We start from the raw sequence: 18,298 nt of genomic DNA, 5'->3' as shown, positions 1-18,298 counted from the left end.
CCGGTGTGACGTCACGGGGCGGGGTGCCGTGCCTCCTCCCCTGCGCGGGGGGCGCTGTGTCTGCGCGGGCGGGCGCGGCGCGGACCATGCTGAGCCGGCTGCAGGAGCTGCGCAGGGAGGAGGAGACGCTGCTGCGGGTCAAGGCGGCGCTGCACGACCAGCTGCGGAGGCTGCGGGTACGGGGGGACCACCATGGGCACCGCGGGGGCAGCTCAGGGACGGGGCCGTGCGGCCGCGCCCCGGGGGGGTCCCTCTGCAGGAGGATCCAGGTGGGAGAGGCCGCAGGGAATGGCCCCGGTGTGCCAGGCGGTGGGGAAGGTGGGATCCATGTGCTGCTGCTCCGAGAGAAGGACACGCTCACGTTTAAGGATGTAGGTGGGACGCATCTCTAAGAGGTAAATGTAACTGTGAGTGTACACAAGGGGTGAATATAATGATGTATATTATATATATATTGTATATAATTCTGGCGGTTGGATAGAGACGTGATGATGAGTCTGAGATGGCTCAAGGAAAGACTAATTGGGTTTTGAAAATCTTGGGTATGGGGTAATGAAGGAGCTTAGAACAGAAGTGCAGAAACAGCTTTTCCAAGAGTGACAAGTAAAAATCCCGAGTCTGAGCCAGAAATGTGGAGTGTGAAATACCCCGGAATGGGTGCTGGGGTTTGCATGTGCAGTGCTCTGATAGAGCCCAGGCAGTGCTCAGGTTGTGCTGCTCCTGTTCCCAGGTGGAAGAGCTGGCTCTGCAGTCCATGATCAGGTCCAACGAGGAGAACGTCCCTGTGCCCTCCTCAGCCCTCGCAGGGGACACCCAGCAGGTGAGGGGGTCATGGCAGGGCTGGGGAGGGTCTGGCTGCCCCAGGGTGGGGGTCAGCACCAGCAGAGCTGGGCCTGGGGGTGCTTTTCCTGTTCCTCGTGGTTGTCAGTGCAAAGCTCAGCTGTAACATGCCTGGTTTGGGTCTGGTTTATGTTCCAAGGGTTTTGCCTTTTGCCATCCCTGAACACAGCACCTTCTTTCCAGGGGGTTGGTTATTAATTATGTCTAATGCTCTGAACTGTGACACTGGTGCAGCCACTGAGGGTGGGGATGGAGGGACAGGGCCGGCCTGAGCTTTTCACTGAATCTTGCCCATCCTGGACCAGGTGACACCTTTCCATGGACAGGTGATCCTGGCTGGGGTGGGCTCTCAGCCACCAGTTCTGAGAGCTCCAATTAACACTGTGAATTCACAGCTTTAATAAATTTGGGGGTTGATAACCAGCCCTTTTCTTGTGACAGACTCTTGGGCAGATGGACAACGAGGCTGCCATCAATCAAACCCAGCTACACCTCAGTCTTCAGGACCATCAGGAGGAGGAGGAAGAAGAGGAGGAAGAATCTGATTCTTGAGAGAAAAAAGTCAGAGCTGGTTTTTAGTACAGACTCAGGAATTTCTTCTTCATTCATTTAACATTCACCAGCTGATTTCCATTTTGTGCTGTGTGTGGATATGAACTGTGTGATTCATGAGAGAGTCCAGGGAAGTGACACTGAACACACCAGTGCCACAAGCTGGGCACATCTTGACTCAGATTTAAAAGAATGAAAATGTGCTGCACAATATGTAGCATAATCCATTCCACATTTAAAACCTAATGTAGCTTTTACAACATCCTTGTATGTGGAAGGGAGAAGTAATTAATGAACCAGAGTAATTTAACATGGACACTAAAAGCAATAACTCACCTGCTCTCATTTCCTGATGCTGACAAACAAAATCAGGTGCTGAATCAGTGATTATGTTACAACCTCATTTGCCTAAACTGGGAATTTAAGGTACATGGTGAGGAAAGATGTGCCCAGGGTTGTCCCCAGCTTTCAGCTGTTTTCTGTTCTGGAGTTACTCACAGTGCACTGGGAATGCAGGTCCAGCACCATCCACCAACTTGTGAGCACAGCAGTGAGCTCTCTGTACCCTCAGGTGCTCTTAGGAACTGTCAGGTCTGTCCAGTGAAGTACTTTCTACTTCCTGCTCCTCAGAGTAGCAGCCAAGGAGCCTTTTACCTGTCCACAAATTGTACAGTAAAAATTGGTGCTTGTGTTAAGGAATTAATACTCTTAAATTGTTATTTACTTCCTCTCTCACAGTAACGTCATAAATCAATGCAGTTCCATCTGCTTTCATGGGATTTTCAAGGAGGAATTTAAGAACTTAGTTACAGACCCCTCCAGAATTCCAGTACTTGGCAAAGGGTCTGGTATCCTTGGTGTGGTCAGAACACACCATTCAGTGTCCTGGGAGTTCCTGCCCTTGTTTAATGAGATGTTGATTTGGCTCTAAATTGGTTTGTACCAATAGAAAGTGGATGTTGGGATGTAACTGTAGCTTTCATGTACTGGACTAAGTGGGTTTTGAGGATCCTGGATGTCTTAATGAAGGAGTGCAGAAGATTTAGCAAAGCTTTCCCAAGACTGACAGGTAAGAAACCCCAGAACTCTGAGCTGAAAGTGTCATGGAGTGTCAGGTAATTCCCTGCAGGTCTGTGTGTCAGGGGCTGCTGTGGGAGGAGCTCAGCAGCCAACCTGCCCCTTCTGCCACATTTCAGCTCCAAAGGGTGATTTTGACTTGAAGAGTGTTATTTGTGCCCAGCATGGTGCAGAAGAGTTTTCATGGATATCATTCCTGATGCCTTTTGTGAATGAGCCCCTTGCTTGCTTTTGGCTTTACACAGACAGTTCTCCTGCATGTTGCAATAAAGTTCTTTCTGTCCCTGCTGTCCTCCCACCCACCTGTGCCTGCAGTGTCCCAGTGATTGCTGGCTGGGGCCAACATGGGAAGGGGGACTCGGAGCTCTGGAAACCTGTTCACACCCTGCACATTCCTTTGCAAAGGGCCCTGGGGGAGTTGGGCAGCACTGCGTGCAATCCACAGCTCAGGAAGGGTTTCACTGACACCCTGCCCAGCTGTCCCCCCTCCCACAGCCCATTCCAGCCAGGAGGAGCTGCAGGAGCCCTGGATGTGGCACTGAGTCACTTCCTGCTGCTGCCGAGCTGAGGGATGCTCTGCCCCTTTGAAATCGATGCCACATGGAAGTTCATGTCAGGCTGACAGAGATTCCTTTTGGGAAAGAATTTCAGGCATTTCCTGATCCAAAGATCACTATGAAGTGTAGTGACCAAGATTAAAGCCTTGGTTAAGTTTTTTGTGTTAAAAAAAGCTTTGAGAATTACTTGATAATATATTTATTAAGAGAACCCATTGCTAAACATCTGAGAGAATAAAACAATAAAGGATCTTCATACATTTTAGACACTAAACACAGTTGTCATGAATCCTTAGGTTAAAAGAAAGCAAAGTGCTTGGATCATTGTCTTGATTCCATAGGACATTTCCAAGAACTAACTTTTAAAAATCAATTAGAAAGACATCACTAAACCCAAGAACGATGATATGTTCGAAAAATAAATATAGAAATATGAACAAGTCTACAATTAGAACATTGCCCTGTACATTCCAAGAAATGCAGAGCTCTTGCCTTCTTCACCTGGAAAGAGAGAGATCTCAGAACAACAGCACAACTGGCACCCTTAGGCCTAACTTTCAGCACAGCTGGGCAGCAGCAAAGCTCGACAGACAGAGTGGGAGCATCCCTATCCCGTTCTGCAGGGGACATCAGGAAAGCATGATTGAAGTACCAACGACTGACAGAGAGTCTTCATCAAGTTCAAACGAGCTGGGGAGGGGGCAAATCCCCCCCCCCAGGGATATTTCCATTGAGAAAGAATACCCACAGTCACCTACAATCAGCAAGCACTGGCACTCACACAGCTCACGGTTGGTCAGTGAACGGACGGGACCCGGTACGATACCAATTAGTTAGGACAGAATTGAAACCGTTTGGCACATGCTATCAAGACATTCTTCCTTGGGAGGTGAGTACATGTTTGAAGAGGTACAAGCTGAGGGTGGGGCCAGAGCAGCGTGTGGTGCCCAGGGAGGGGCAGCCCTGGCACTCAGAGCCCCGCGGCGTGCGTGGGCGTGCTGGGCTGGTTCAGGCCGATGGTGGAGCACAGCCAGCCTGCAAAATCCACCTCCTCGGCCTCAGACCTCTTGATGAAGGCGTGGACCTGGGCACAGAGAACAGCACTGTCAGGCAGGGTGGTGGGCTGAGCTGGCAACAGGCCAACTGCCCAGCACAGACAGAGAATCCACAGCCCCACCAAAGAGGAGAAAAAAACCCACCCGAACCTGAACTAGTAACCTTCTTATATTACACAAAAGAAAGACAAGTCTGGCATTACACCCAAAACCATGGAAGGATTCCCTCAGCCTGACATGGTCATTTAATGCAGGAAAAATGCAGGGTTGGTTTGTGCCTAGTTCTACAGATTTTGCAAGACAAAGCTGGCAAAAAAAGAGAGAAATTTTGTGTTTCACAACAGATGATAAAAATGTATTTAACTAGTCCATAAGGTACATGGAATTTAACTAGTCCATAAGTCCATGGAATTTTTTTCTTTTGTCATCCTCAAAGTAATTATATATATGACCCTGAGATCAGCTCAGTTGGTTAAAATTGGCTGTAACAATGCCAAGGTCATGGGTTCAATCCCCTGTGTGGGCCATTGACTGAAGAGTTGGACTCGATGATCCTTGGGGGTCCCTTCCAGCTCAGAATAGTCTGTGATTCTGTGATATATACCAGAGAGAATTCTTTGGCTAATCAATTGATTAAGTCCCACACTCATTGTGATTATCAAAAGGCAGACTCAAAATGGTGAGTTTTGGTCTCCTTGGCAGTCCCTGTTGTAGGAGTGAGTGAAACTGCAGCCCTTGATCTGTGGCTTCTGTTCCTGCTCAAACAGCTCTCCTGTCAAGGCCCTGAGGAAACCAACCTGCAGGGCAGGGGGCTCTGGGGCAATTAAAACATTTACTCACCATCAGCTGCTTCAGGTCGGCTCTCTCAGCAGGATTTTTAATTAAACTGGGGAAACACAAAGTGTTGCACATGTCACACAGTCACCTTTTCAAACAGGTAAGTTGTATGTGCCATGTTGGCTGTGCTTGCTCTGATGCCTGCACAGAAAAGCATCAGGCACTGCAGAGCCTCTCAAACACAGATTTGGGTCTGCAATTCCCTTCTTCAGGTGGGAAATGCTGAGCTGGGACACTGTTAGTGGAGGCAGGATGAGTGTCTGTAACTACACTGGAGAGAGAAACTGCCATTTAAACAGAAAGTATGAACCACTTTATCCCTCACTTTTCTTTTCCCCAAGTCTTTTCAAACTCAGCATCAAGTAGGGCTATTGCAGTGCTGTTCTTCCTTTTGGAAACTGCAAATAAATAACATTTATTTAATAAATAGCTTTTCAAACTGTAATGAGCTGCCTCCCTTAGCAGGGAACCTGCTGGTTCAGCGGAAAAGCAAATAGATGGGGGAATGTTGGTGAAAAGGCCAGGGGGCTGCTGAGGGGGAAATGACCCCAGGGGTCCCTGTGCCACCCACCCAGAGAGAAAATACTCACCATTTGTTAACAAAATCTTGAAATTCAGAACCAAAAACACCATTGGGCAGTTTTGGAGGTGGCTATAAATAAATAAATCAAGAGATTGTTAACATCAGCAGCCATTCAGCATAACTGGATGTCCTGCCTGATTCTGGGTATCACTCCCAGCTGCAGGACTGCAGGTATAAATGAGAGCAGAGACAGTTTCTGAGCTGTGGGGTGGGGTTTGTTGGGTTCAGGTTGGTTTATTCTGCCTTCACACCCCTCTGAGGGGGTGAACAGGCTGAGCTGTCACTGCAGGAGGCAGCACAGTGCCCAGGGAAGGTGTCCTGCACTCCCTGAGCTCCATAATCCCTTGGATCTAAATATTCTGTCTCAGGGAATGAGTCTGTTCAGGCTCTGGATTCCAAAAGAACTGTGATAAATAAAGAAAGAAGAGGCACTACATAAAGCTGCATGTTATTGCCTTGTCTGCAGGACAGCTCCTGCAGGACAGGGTTCAGTTTTCAGCCTTACACTGGGCTGGATGTGCAGAGCAGAGCCATGACCTGCCCTCAGTGACTCCCTGGTGAACAGACTGTGTTGGAGGCAGCAGCTCTTGCTGGGGATTGTTGGTGCTAAGTCAGAGGTGGCAGAAGAATCTTGCCCAGTTCTCAACCTGTGCAGCTTTCCAGCCTGAACTGAGCCCCAGGGATGCTGCAGGGCCACAGCAGCTCCAGTAATTCCAGGCCAACTCCATCCCAGGAGTCAATGCTGGCATGTTAAAGTGTTACACAACAAGCAAACCAGATCTGTAATGTGAGAGGAGACTTGTGCAGGCAGAGGAGTTGAGGAGCAGTTTATCAGTCCCTGAGCAGCAATGCAGGGCCCAGACACCAACTGTGCCTTTGACACAGGACAGCTGGACACACCACTAGTAATCCCCCCACCTGGAACCATTATTCTAACATGAGCAAGCTGCTTTTGTGCAGAACACAAGCAGTGGAGTCCCACCAACTGCAGTGGTGCTTGGGAAAATGCTGGAAACACAATTCTAAAATACCAGTCCCTAACTGGCCTTGGAGCTTAGTTATCTGAGAGATACAGTATTGTGGATTAGGCTGGTCATAAAAGTGACCCAAATCAAGCAGCACTAACCCCACTCCCCTCAAACCCTGGGATGTTTCAAAAACCTACAGTTGTGTGAATATGTAAGTTATAAATTACCTCGTTGACGATGTAATCAAGGAGTTCAAAGATTGCCATTGGGGGTCTGCTGTCTGGTCCATAGGCTGGGAAGGAATGGGAGAAGTGGGAAAACACAGTTTGATTCCCCTGCAAGGAGCTGCCAGAATCCCAGATCATGCACTACATGGCACCCAGGGGGCTTGGAGCAGCAACAGGGTGATAGTTTCATGCAAGGGGACCTTGCTTTAGATCTGATCCAAACAATTTACTGGAAATCCTCCTGTTCAACAGGGTGATAGTTTCATGCAAGGAGACCTTGCTTTAGATCTGATCCAAACAATTAACTTTACTGGAAATCCTCCTGTTCAACAGGGTGATAGTTTCATGCAAGGGGACCTTGCTTTAGATCTGATCCAAATAATTAACTTTACTGGGAATCCTCCTGTTCAACAGGGTGATAGTTTCATGCAAGGAGACCTTGCTTTAGGTCTGATCCAAACAATTGGCTTCCCTGGGAATTGTCCTGCTGCAGCTGGATCAGCACTGCCCTCAGAGAGGAGCCAGACCAGGCTGGGATCTGAGGAACTGGGCTGTCCACAGGCACCAGGAACAGCAGGATCTCTGCTTCTCAGCTCTCAGACCCCTCCCAGAGAGGCTGGGCCAGGTGCCCAGGGCAATCCTGGTTGTTCCAGAGCTCAAAGCCCCCCCTGAGCAGCCCAACAGCAGGCACAGAGCTCCCAGTGGCACAGAAGGGATGAGGAGAGGAGGGAACTGGACTCACAGCTCATGGGCCGGCCTGGGGCTCTTTGCCTCGGGGAGGTCTCTGTGACTGGAGAATCCCCCTCCACGGGGCAGCCAAACAGCAGCTCCAGCTCCTTGGAGTCAGGAGGGGGAATGGGGTACCTGCCAATGGCCATCTCCACCAGGGACAGCCCCATGCTCCAGATATCCGACTGCACCGAGTAGTGAGTGCCCTGGAGTCTCTCTGGCTGCAGGAACAAGGGAGGGAGGGGAGACAGCAGTGGAACCAGGAATTAAAAACTGCATTCTGCAATAAAATGGATAAAGGCAAGGATGAAACCTCAGCTTATCAGTGTGACACACTCCAGGGAGTGACTCAGTGATTATTTCCTTTAAATATCCCATCTGGAGTTCCAGGAGTTCCACAGACATCACACACCAGCACTGCAACTCTGACACTGCTTAGAAATGATGCTGCTGTGCTGCTGCTTTATTTCTTTAGCACAATATCTAAATGGGCAACTGTTCTGCTGATGGGACAATCAGAGAGCAGGAAAGCAAACGGGGATGGGCAACTCAGGATTCCCCTGGTTTTCCTGGGAACCTGCTCTGAAGAATCCTTGGATCCATTTTAATTAAGAGCACTCAAAGAAAATGTTCACTTTGCTTTTCTGCTCTCTTTTTTAAAAACCAAACTGATATTTTACCAAGATGGTGCAGATTCCTGCCTGGCTGTATGCATATTTTGGAAAAATACACATGGCATTTGAACCTTTCTCCACAGAAAGTGAGAATGCAGCATTGCTGTGAAGTCTCTTCCCTTTGCCATGGTGGGTGAGAATTCTGTTAAATCAGTTCTGTAACATTTACTGAGATTGTGTTTGAGTTTTCTCTATTCCACCCCAGTTGCTTCCAAAGCCATCTGGATAAACTACACAACTGCTGCACAACAGATGAGATTCCCAAACCCAAAGATTTTCATAAAATATAAAGGAAAAAGTGAGTGGATGAGAAAAAGCAGGAAACAGGGAGAAAAAAACAGAGAAACAAAAATAATTGAAATCTAGAAATTTGCTCAAGTTAAACACTGTTGATTGAAGACACTTCCATGTGGGAGAATAAGGGTGTTTGACATGGAACAATTCCATATGTACATGAGTATGGCAAGGCAGCTGCTGCAAGAACTTCAGGCACTTCCAAAGCAGAACCACCATCGTGGCTTGGTCTGTGCCACGAGGCCAGAGAGCAAAGCTGGGCCTCAGTCTGCAGACACAATGAACTGGGGAAATGTGAAGGCACACACAGCCCTTGGCTCTCCCTCCCTTCCTGAGAGGAGCAGGGAGTGCAGTGGGATGTGTGAGCTGGAACTGCCTTTGGCTGGTGGGAACAGCCCCCAGGGGAGCACAAACCAGAGCACAAACCAGTGACTGCCAGGCTGGCACCACCAGGAAGGGGCAAAAAAAGCCAGTGCTGTCCTTGCCCTGCAATGCAGGGCCCTGCTGAACAGGGGCAGCAAGAGGGTGCTTTTTCCCTGTTAGTCTGAGCCCACACAGCTCTAATCCTACAGTCAAACCTCTGAGCAACTGTGTGTGAGAACAGCAGAGCTGCTGTTCCCACCAGCTGTGCCCTCCACACCATGCACAGCCCATCTCAAGGGCCACTTCCAAGGTGTTCCAAGCCACAGCCACACAGAACACTCTGCAAACAGCCCCAGAGCAGCTCCCCTGGCCTTGCCCACAGCAGAAACTCCTGGGATTCCTCCTGTTGCTGCAGCCACCTTGGGGTCCTGGAGCAGTCACACCAGGGGCACTTCCCTGCATAAGTGACCCCAGCAAAGTCACAGAATCATAGAATGAACTGGGTTGGAAGAGACCTCTGAGATCATCCAGTCCAACCCTTGATCCAACCCCACTTTGATTCCCAGCCCACGGAACTCAGTGCCACATCCAGTCTCATCTTAAACACCCCAGGGATGGTGAGTGGAAAGAGAAGCACATTCCCTAAGGAAAACAAAGCATCAGCACTGGGCTGTTTTGGAGAGACAAAAGCCTTAAACAGCTGCATTCTGAAACGCAGACACAGCTGCATCTCTTTTTTGGAGGGCTACAAACACTCCAAGTTCATGGCTCCTCTTCCAACAGTTTCCCCCCCACACACACAGTCTGGTATGACACTGGAATGTTCCTGGAATGCTGCAGGAAGTGCTGGGCTGTGAGCAGCAGCAGCAGGTGGGCTCCTGTTTGATCCCCAGCACCCCAAGCTGTCAGGCTGTACTCACAGACATGTAGGAGCGAGTGCCAACGAAGGAGTTGGCCATGGAGTCGATCAGCTGCCCACTGACACCAAAGTCACAGAGCTTGATTTCACCTCTGGAGTTTACCAAAATGTTAGAGGGTTTAACATCTGGGAAAAAAGCAAAGGGAGGATTTATATTCTTAAGAGATAAAATGGGAATTGTCTGACAACAAAAGTCACATGAAAGGTGAGAATTCTTTGCCTCCCGTTGTTTCCTGCCCATGACACAATTCTGTCCCTTTTCTGGGAATGATCAGAGAGTTTTTCCCTCCCAGGCCCATTTCACAGACTCTCTATTTAACCACAGGTAAATAAAAGGAGATATTTGAAATCACACATGCAAAAAAGCTGGTTAGTTTTTTGATTTCCCCATTTCCTGGCTTTTGCACATCAGGTTTGGGCATCTACATCCTCTTTGCAGATGAATTCTCTCCTTTGAGGCAAGTAAATGTATGACAGCACAACTCCCCTTGTTGAATGGTGCTCTTTTGCCCAGAAACAATCAATAATTTAATTTGCAGAGGTCAATGAACTACAGCAGCCCCTTTATCCACACAGGGATAAATCACCCTACAGCAAAACACTCCCTGCAGTGTGTCCTTGCTGTTCTGCCTTTGCTGGGATTTTTTGGGGGTTGTGGGGGTGGTCTTGGTTTTGTTTGTTTGTTGGTTTGGGGTTTTTTTTTAAAGCTCTGGAAAAAATCCCCTATCCTATTATTGAAAATGTGCATTTAAAACACTTTGAAGTTGCTTTCCTGTGATAGAACCCCCTCAAGAGTTTGAATGCATCACTTCTTTCTAAGTGGGAATTTAATAAAGGTCACTGGTAGCCAAGCAACTAATAACAGATCTTTGTGAATGCCAAGGTACAGGGAACAACAGTTTAGTGTTTCTTTTATAGCTGGGAGAAGGTTTTTTTAATGTATCTCCCTGCTTAGCTGGTCATTACCAACACATTATCAGCACAACCAACAGCCCACAGTGGCAAAGCAGAAAAGGAATTATAAAGCTGTGCCACAGAAAAGGAATTATAAATTTGGGTTGAAGAAAGACAATCAGAATTTGACTTCAGAGCAGATCCAGAACTCTGTAGTGTGTAGTATATTTTTATTTGCTTTCCCAAGGAGTTGACACTTCAGTGACTGCACAACTGACACTCCTTTGTGGAATCAGTGGGATGGCACTGAACAGGACAGTGATGTCCCTCCTCACCACTGCAGAAAGATCTCCATTCTGCCCCACTGAACACTCCTCAGGCACTGGAAATGAGGACAAAACTCCATTTCAGCTGCTTCTCCCCCTTCCCCTTTGGAGGAACAGCACAAAGTTTGAACAGTTTCAACTCCTGGAAACTGTGGCTGCATTTTGTGGTCCCTGACACCCCTTTCCAGGTGACTGTCCAGGCCCAGTGGGATGTGCTGTGGGATGATTTGGGGATGCACAAGCTCTCCCTGGCCCAGCTGCAGCACAGGCAGAGTCCAGGGGATTCACCCACCAGTTCAAACTGCAGCAGGAGGGAAAAACAAAAGCAAAAGCAGACACAAGGACAAAGGCAAGCAGATGGTGCAGGGCAGGAGGCAGCACAGATTGGAGATTCCCAACTGCACAGGGATCTGCACCTCAAGCTCTGGGCAAAACAAGGGGGAAAATGTTTCCCAAAGACTCTGGAAGCACAGCAGAGCCTGGGCAGAGCACAGATACAGCCCCAGGTCTGTGCTGCTTCTCCATGCACAGCCACAGGCTCAGTCCAGCACAGAGTGTAAATCCTCACTTTGATCTCTAGAGTTCACTAAGACTTCATCATTAAATGGCCAAAAAAATCATTAACACTCCACTGCCAGTGAGCCACACAACATTCTATTTTTGAGAATCTTCAGGGGTTTTAGAATCCACCTGGAATGTGCTTCCCACCCTCAGTGTTTCTCCAGGTGCCAGAGCCCCTCTGCTCCTCTCAGTCTCCTCTCTGCATTTCTGCCTGACTTCCCAGAGCATCTCCACATTCCTCCCCGTGGGATCAGTGGGATGTTTGGGAGGCTGCTCCTTCCCACCCCTCCAAAAGTAGCACCTCTGCTATTTTAGCTGCAGAGCTGTGAGCACTGGAGCAGTTTCTCTGGAAACCAGGGATGTGCAGTGCCAGCAGCATGGCAGTGCCAAGGCAGCCTCCAAAATCCCTGCTGGCACTTGCAGGGAAACAGCAAAAGGAACACAAAGTGTGTTAGGTAAGTGTTTAAGATTTAAAGAAAGTGAAGGGAATTTTATAGACCACTTTCCATCAGGAATCTTTACAGAGTCTTCCTGCAGCCTCCTGGCTCCAGAACAGACCTATGATGGATTTTTTGTTATTTTTTTAAGCAGAAATGTGTAATAAACACATGCTTTTAATAACACATCCATAGTCATAAAGGGCAACTTTGAGCAGCAAATAAAAAATCTATTCAAGAAGGTTACAATATAAACTTGTATCTCACCTCTGTGCATTATTTTATGCTTTTCTCTCAGGTATGTGAGCCCTTTTATTACCTAAAGACAAATAAAAGAAAAGAATTTAATTTAGGAAGCAGAAGAGCTGATTGCATGCTTTGTCCCTACCAGAATTCCACCTGGATGCAACTTCCAAGAAATCCCAAAAGGTACTCATTGCAAATCAACATTGGGTTTAACTTGTACTAGAAACCCAGAGTCAACCAGCCCCTCACTGGAATGCAGGGCCTGTGGTAGAACAGGCAGGAAAAGGGAACATTCCAAACTTTGTAAGGAAGTGTGAAGTCAGTTCTTATCCAGAAGCCTCAGCTGATCCAAGGGCAGAAAATCAAAGCAAACCCAAGAGAACCATTCCCAAAGCAAACCCAACAGAACATCCCCAAAGCAAACCCAACAATCATCCCCAAAGCAAACCCAACAGAACATTCCCAAAACAAACCCAACAGAATCATCCCCAAAGGAAATCCAAGAGAACATCCCCAAAGCAAACCCAACAGAACCATTCCCAAAGCAAACCCAAGAGAATCATTCCCAAAGCAAACCCAACAGAACATCCCCAAAGCAAACCCAACAGAACATTCCCAAAGCAAACCCAACAAACATTCCCAAAGCAAACCCAACAATCATCCCCAAAGCAAACCCAACAAACATTCCCAAAGCAAACCCAACAATCATCCCCAAAGCAAACCCAACAAACATTCCCAAAGCAAACCCAACAGAACATTCCCAAAGCAAACCCAACAATCATCCCCAAAGCAAACCCAACAGAACATCCCCAAAGCAAACCCAACAGAACATCCCCAAAGCAAACCCAACAGAACCAGCCCCAAAGCAAACCCAACAGAACATCCCCAAAGCAAACCCAACAAACATTCCCAAAGCAAACCCAACAATCATCCCCAAAACAAACCCAACAATCATCCCCAAAGCAAACCCAACAGAACATCCCCAAAGCAAACCCAACAGAACATTCCCAAAACAAACCCAACAGAATCATTCCCAAAGCAAACCCAACAATCATCCCCAAAGCAAACCCAACAATCATCCCCAAAGCAAACCCAACAGAACATCCCCAAAGCAAACCCAACAGAACATCCCCAAAGCAAACCCAACAGAACATCCCCAAAGCAAACCCAACAGAACATCCCCAAAGCAAACCCAACAGAACCAGCCCCAAAGCAAACCCAACAGAACCAGCCCCAAAGCAAACCCAACAGAACCAGCCCCAAAGCAAACCCAACAGAACATCCCCAAAGCAAACCCAACAGAACATCCCCAAAGCAAACCCAACAGAACATCCCCAAAGCAAACCCAACAATCATCCCCAAAGCAAACCCAACAGAACATTCCTAAAGCAAACCCAACAATCATCCCCAAAGCAAACCCAACAGAATCATTCCCAAAACAAACCCAACAGAACATCCCCAAAGCAAACCCAAGGTTAATCTTCCCAATACCCTGAGCTCAGAGATGAGTCTTCAAAGAGAGGCACACACACCAAAATCTGGGAATTTCCTGCCTCCCTCCCCCTGCAGTGCTGCAGGGGAGCTGCCTGAGGTGGCAGAGGGACACACACCCCAGCTGGGACAGACTCACCGCAATGCTGACTTTGCCCAGGATCTGCTCTGGAATCCTCCCAGCCTTTTTCAGCACTTGATCCAAGGAACCCCCATCCTAAGGAGGAATATTGGAATAGTCAAGCTTCAGTTGGATCACTCTTTAAACACACCCATGGGCTGGAGCCCAAACATGTGCCAAAAGAAAGCTCTTCAGGTTTGGTTTAACACTGTCAGGGGTCAGACCCAGCACAAATAAATCACTGCCCAGTAGGAATTCCACACTTTTATGTTGATTTTAAACAAACACTTGGCCAGTAACAACATCCACTCAAATAAACACTCCACACAATGCTCTTCCATGAGGTATTTCCATGGTTTGGGTGTCCTGGAGGAAGTGCTGTCCACAAACAGCTCTGGCCAAGCTGCAGGAATTCTGCAGATTCCTGGAACTCCCAGTCCAGGGCATGTTTTTCCTGTCATAACCATCCCATGACAGTCTCTACCCCTTCAAAAAGAAGCTTTTATTGATGCTGGTTATGGGGATGAAAACTCCTGACACTGGAGAGTTCTCTTCCTGGAAATCAGGGGATCCAACACTTTTGGTTCTGGCCCAGGTTTGGCACAGAGAGAACCACAATGGGAACAAATATTTTGGATTTCCAGGGGAGGGGATGGCCTTGTTTATTAGACTGAATAAACTGACTGCAACACACCCCCAGCAAAGGCAAATATATCCCACTGTTGCCAAGAGCTTTTCAGAAGGAAAACTGGAAGAAATGCTATTTATTTTTAGCAACTGATTCAACAATGGGCTTGTGCATAGAGGTCGAGATTCTCCAGAGGGGAGAATTTACAAACAAAGAAGAAATCTGAGTTATTTTTCAAATTTAAAACAATGTCCTCTTGTCTGGATCAGCACTGGGAAACTCCCAGTACTCAAGATAAAAATGCAGCTGGAGAAAGTGATTGTCTTCTGCCTTTTCCCATCCTTTGGAGTTCTCATCCCCATTTAAACATGTAAAGCAAAAAAACTGGAAGGTGAGGCTTTATTATTAGAGGACTAAAAGCTAAAACTCTTATGAGAAGGGAAGTATATAAATACTTATTTGGTAGTGTATTTTTGTAAAAAACACACCCACACACTCCACACTTGATTAAAATACACCAGCACTAAAACCCATCTCTAAAAATGTCCTGTAGACCCAGTTGAGTTTCTGGGCAGCTGCCTCTGCTCAGACACTGGTGTGTTAACAAGGACTCTGTACAGCAAAAATCCACCTTTTTCTCCCCTCCCTGAGGCCCAGACAAGGCTGAGCACAGTTCACCTCCAGCCCTTTGGCCTGTTAAGCACCTGCTGCTGAGCAAAGTCAGGCACTAATCCTGAATTTAGGGACCTAAAAATATCAGACACTCCAGTTCCAAGCCTTTTCCACCTCCAACTTTTTGTTCCTATTCCTTCTTCTGTTCTGCAACCCACTGCTAAAAATAAGGTTCTGGGTGGCAGCAACTGAAAGGTACCTGCAAAAACAAGACAATGGAGATTTGCATCCAATTCTTATCCAAAGGGAGACCAAAAGCTTCCACCTAAAGATCTGCATTTTAATGGCTTAATTAAGACTCCAATTTAAATTATCCACCTCTTTTTCTGTTTATAACTTATTGACCAATTGTTCTGTGTGTAAAATCTTGTGCCCAGTCTGGCCCAGAGCAGAAGCAGCACTGACTGAACCCCCACATTTCACTGAACAATGTCCTGTCAGATACATCACCTTCCCTGTCAGGTGTGTGATTCCCTGCTTTGGAATCTGCAAACTCCTGTTAATCACTCCTGTTAATCTTCTCACTGACAAATAAATTGGGGTCTTTAGGCCTTTTATTTCTCCATGTAATCACACCCCACCACCTCTCTTCTTCTCCACATGCTCCTTTAGCAACTGCAATGTGAACATTCCTGACACTTAATGTCCTCCAAAACAATGCCCCGGAATTTGAACATCTGTTTTCCTGGTTTTCATCCTTCTCTTCCACTCTGAGAGCCCAACTCCTTCCCAATTCCCAGCAGATTTGTGTTTTGGGGGCTGCACACCTTCCCCTGGCTCTCCCTGGATCCTGAGTGCTCGTTCCTAAGCAACCATCGATTCCTTCTGAAAATTCTGAGAGGCCAGAGCAGCATTAAAACAATCACATGTTCCTCCCAGAAAAAAAATCCAGCTCCCCTCCAAAGAACCAGTGTTTTCAGGGGAAAAAAAAGAAAGAGGTCTGCAGATGTATTGAGTTTCATATGGTTGAAAACCTCTACAGAGCAAGTGAGGCAACAGATCTGACTGTGCTTTAATTACAAGAGGTTTGCTTTTCATGTTTGGCTCCATATGGCTGGGGAAAGGCAAGCAGATGTAAGAAGAATGTGTACTTTGTATGCAAATGAAGCACTGTTAAAAATACTTTTCTGGCATTAAAAAAGTTGTGTAAGATCCTTCTGGGCTTTTTCACCATTCTTTATGTTTTACAGTTTTTTAAAAAGGGACAAAATAGGGATTTGTCTGAATAAGAAAAAAACTAGAAGTTATCTGGTCCATTGTGCACAGAAACTCAACCTAAACCCAAACCAGGACAAGGGGTTGAGCAGCAGGATGGGGTAAATGGTTTGAAACAAACCAAAAGATGGATGAGGGAGAAGCCATCAGGAGCCCACACTGGTACAGCTCTGACTTCCACAGCTGAGCAAGGACTGGAGAGGGGATAAAACAATCCCAACAACCCCAACCTCTGCTTTGCAGAGCAAACCGAGGCCCCAGCACTTACTGTTTGCTGCAGCAGGAGGGTGTGCTGTGCCCCAGGCCCCAGACTCATTGTTTGCTGGAGCAGCAGGTGTGCTGTGCCCCCTGGGTGCCCCAGACCCCACACTCATTGTTTGCTGGAGCAGCAGGTGTGCTGTGCCCCCTGGGTGCCCCAGACCCACTGATCCCTGGAGCAGCAGGTGTGTTGTGCCCCCTGGGTGCCCCAGACCCACTGATCCCTGGAGCAGCAGGTGTGTTGTGCCCCCTGGGTGCCCCAGACCCCACACTCATTGTTTGCTGGAGCAGGAGGGTGTGCTGTGCCCTCTGGGTGTCCCAGACCCACTGATTCCTGGAGCAGCAGGCTGTGCTGTGCCCCCTGGGTGCCCCAGACTATTGTTTGCTGGTGCAGGAGGGTGTGCTGTGCCCCTAAGCCCACACTCACTGATACCTGGAGCAGGAGGGTGTCCTGTGCCCCTGAGCCCAAGGCTCATTGTTTGCTGGAGCAGCAGGCTGTGCTGTGCTGTGCCCTGCCCCATTGATCCCTGCAGCAGCAGGCTGTGCTGTGCCCCACACCCAGCAGGCTGTGCTGTGCTGTGCCCTGCCCCATTGATCCCTGCAGCAGCAGGCTGTGCTGTGCCCCACACCCAGCAGGCTGTGCTGTGCCCTGCCCCATTGATCCCTGCAGCAGCAGGCTGTGATGTGCCCCACACCCCTGCCCCATTGCTCCCTGGAGCAGCAGGCTGTGCTGTGCTGTGCCCCTGCCCCATTGCTCCCTAGAGCAGCAGGCTGTGCTGTGCCCCACACCCAGCAGGCTGTGCTGTGCCCCACACCCCTGCCCCATTGCTCCCTGGAGCAGCAGGCTGTGCTGTGCCCCACACCCAGCAGGCTGTGCTGTGCCCCACACCCCTGCCCCATTGCTCTCTGCAGCAGGCTGTGCTGTGCCCCACAACCACCAGGCTGTGCTGTGCCCCACACCCCTGCCCCACTGCTCCATAGAGCAGCAGGCTGTGCTGTGCTGTGCCCCGCCCCCAGCAGGCTGTGCCCCGCCCTGCCCCGCCCCGGGGCACTCACCATGTGCTCCATGCAGATGGAGATCTCGCCGTCGCTGTAGAAGGCGCCGTAGAAGCCCACGATGTAGGGCGAGTTGCACTCGTGCAGCACCTGCAGCTCCCGGATGATCTGGTTGCGGATGGCGGGTTTGATCTCCAGGTGGATCAGCTGCCAAACAACCCGCTGTTATTCCTGCATGGCAAAGTGCCCTCCCCAGGGAACAGCTTGGGCTCTGAGCAGACATTCCAGGACCTCCAGTGGTCTCTTCCAGCCGGGATTATTCACAGAATCACAGAATGAACTGGGTTGGAAGAGACCTCCGAGATCATCAAGTCCAGCCCTTGATCCATCACCACTTTAACACCAGCCCATGGCACTCAGTGCCACATCCAGTGTCATCTTAAAAACCTCCAGGGATGGTGAATCCACCCCCTCTCTGGGCAGAACATTCCAATGCCTGAGCACTCTCTCTGCAAAGAATTTTTGATATCCAACCTAAACCTCCCCTGGCAGAGCTCAAGCTGTGCCCTCTTGCTCTGCTGCTGGTTCCTGGGAGAAGAGACCAATCCCCACCTGGGTACAACCCCTGTCAGGTGGTTGTAGAGAGTGATGAGGTCCCCCTGAGCTCAGTTTAATTATCAAATCACCCATCCTTGTTTCCTTTGTGGCACTACAACACACCACAAGAGAACTGGTGCAGCAGCACCCCTAAAAAGGCAGGAATTCCAACTTCTTCCCA

At 48.6% G+C, this 18,298-nt stretch overlaps 2 protein-coding genes across 2 annotated transcripts in view; one reads left to right on the top strand and one right to left on the bottom strand.

Annotated features, from left to right (window-relative positions):
* The first annotated feature begins 38 nt into the window (after positions 1-38).
* SNAPC5 (small nuclear RNA activating complex polypeptide 5) lies at positions 39-2,771 on the top strand. Its single transcript, XM_071568887.1, has 3 exons — positions 39-176; positions 731-820; positions 1,282-2,771. Exons 1-3 carry the CDS (start codon positions 87-89, stop codon positions 1,390-1,392), a joined length of 291 nt encoding a protein of 96 aa, XP_071424988.1. The 5' UTR covers positions 39-86; the 3' UTR covers positions 1,393-2,771.
* A 438-nt stretch (positions 2,772-3,209) lies between these two features.
* MAP2K1 (mitogen-activated protein kinase kinase 1) overlaps positions 3,210-18,298 on the bottom strand; it is a 35,327-nt gene continuing 20,238 nt past the window's right edge. Inside the window, exons 3-11 of the mRNA XM_071568886.1 lie at positions 17,581-17,727; positions 13,770-13,847; positions 12,161-12,212; positions 9,677-9,801; positions 7,439-7,646; positions 6,697-6,761; positions 5,509-5,570; positions 4,922-4,967; positions 3,210-4,110 (exon numbers count right to left, since the gene is read on the bottom strand). Of these exons, the coding sequence (XP_071424987.1) occupies positions 3,997-4,110; positions 4,922-4,967; positions 5,509-5,570; positions 6,697-6,761; positions 7,439-7,646; positions 9,677-9,801; positions 12,161-12,212; positions 13,770-13,847; positions 17,581-17,727 (897 nt within the window). The 3' untranslated portion in view covers positions 3,210-3,996. The remainder of the gene's footprint in view (positions 4,111-4,921; positions 4,968-5,508; positions 5,571-6,696; positions 6,762-7,438; positions 7,647-9,676; positions 9,802-12,160; positions 12,213-13,769; positions 13,848-17,580; positions 17,728-18,298) is intronic.

Source organism: Pithys albifrons, chromosome 13 (genome assembly GCF_047495875.1).
Source record: "Pithys albifrons albifrons isolate INPA30051 chromosome 13, PitAlb_v1, whole genome shotgun sequence".
In the NCBI taxonomy this organism is placed as follows: domain Eukaryota; kingdom Metazoa; phylum Chordata; class Aves; order Passeriformes; family Thamnophilidae; genus Pithys; species Pithys albifrons.
The sequence above is the reverse complement of the archived record's forward strand: the minus strand, read 5'-3'. Positions and strand labels throughout refer to the sequence as shown.

What these genes read in the sequence shown, in the direction of transcription:
- SNAPC5 (XM_071568887.1), top strand. Translation starts at nt 87, where the DNA reads ATGCTGAGCCGGCTGCAGGAGCTGCGCAGGGAGGAGGAGACGCTGCTG. An exon ending in ACCAGCTGCGGAGGCTGCGG is followed by an intron (nt 177 to 730) that starts GTACGGGGGGAC and finishes TCCTGTTCCCAG; the next exon opens with GTGGAAGAGCTGGCTCTGCA. An exon ending in TCGCAGGGGACACCCAGCAG is followed by an intron (nt 821 to 1,281) that starts GTGAGGGGGTCA and finishes TTCTTGTGACAG; the next exon opens with ACTCTTGGGCAGATGGACAA.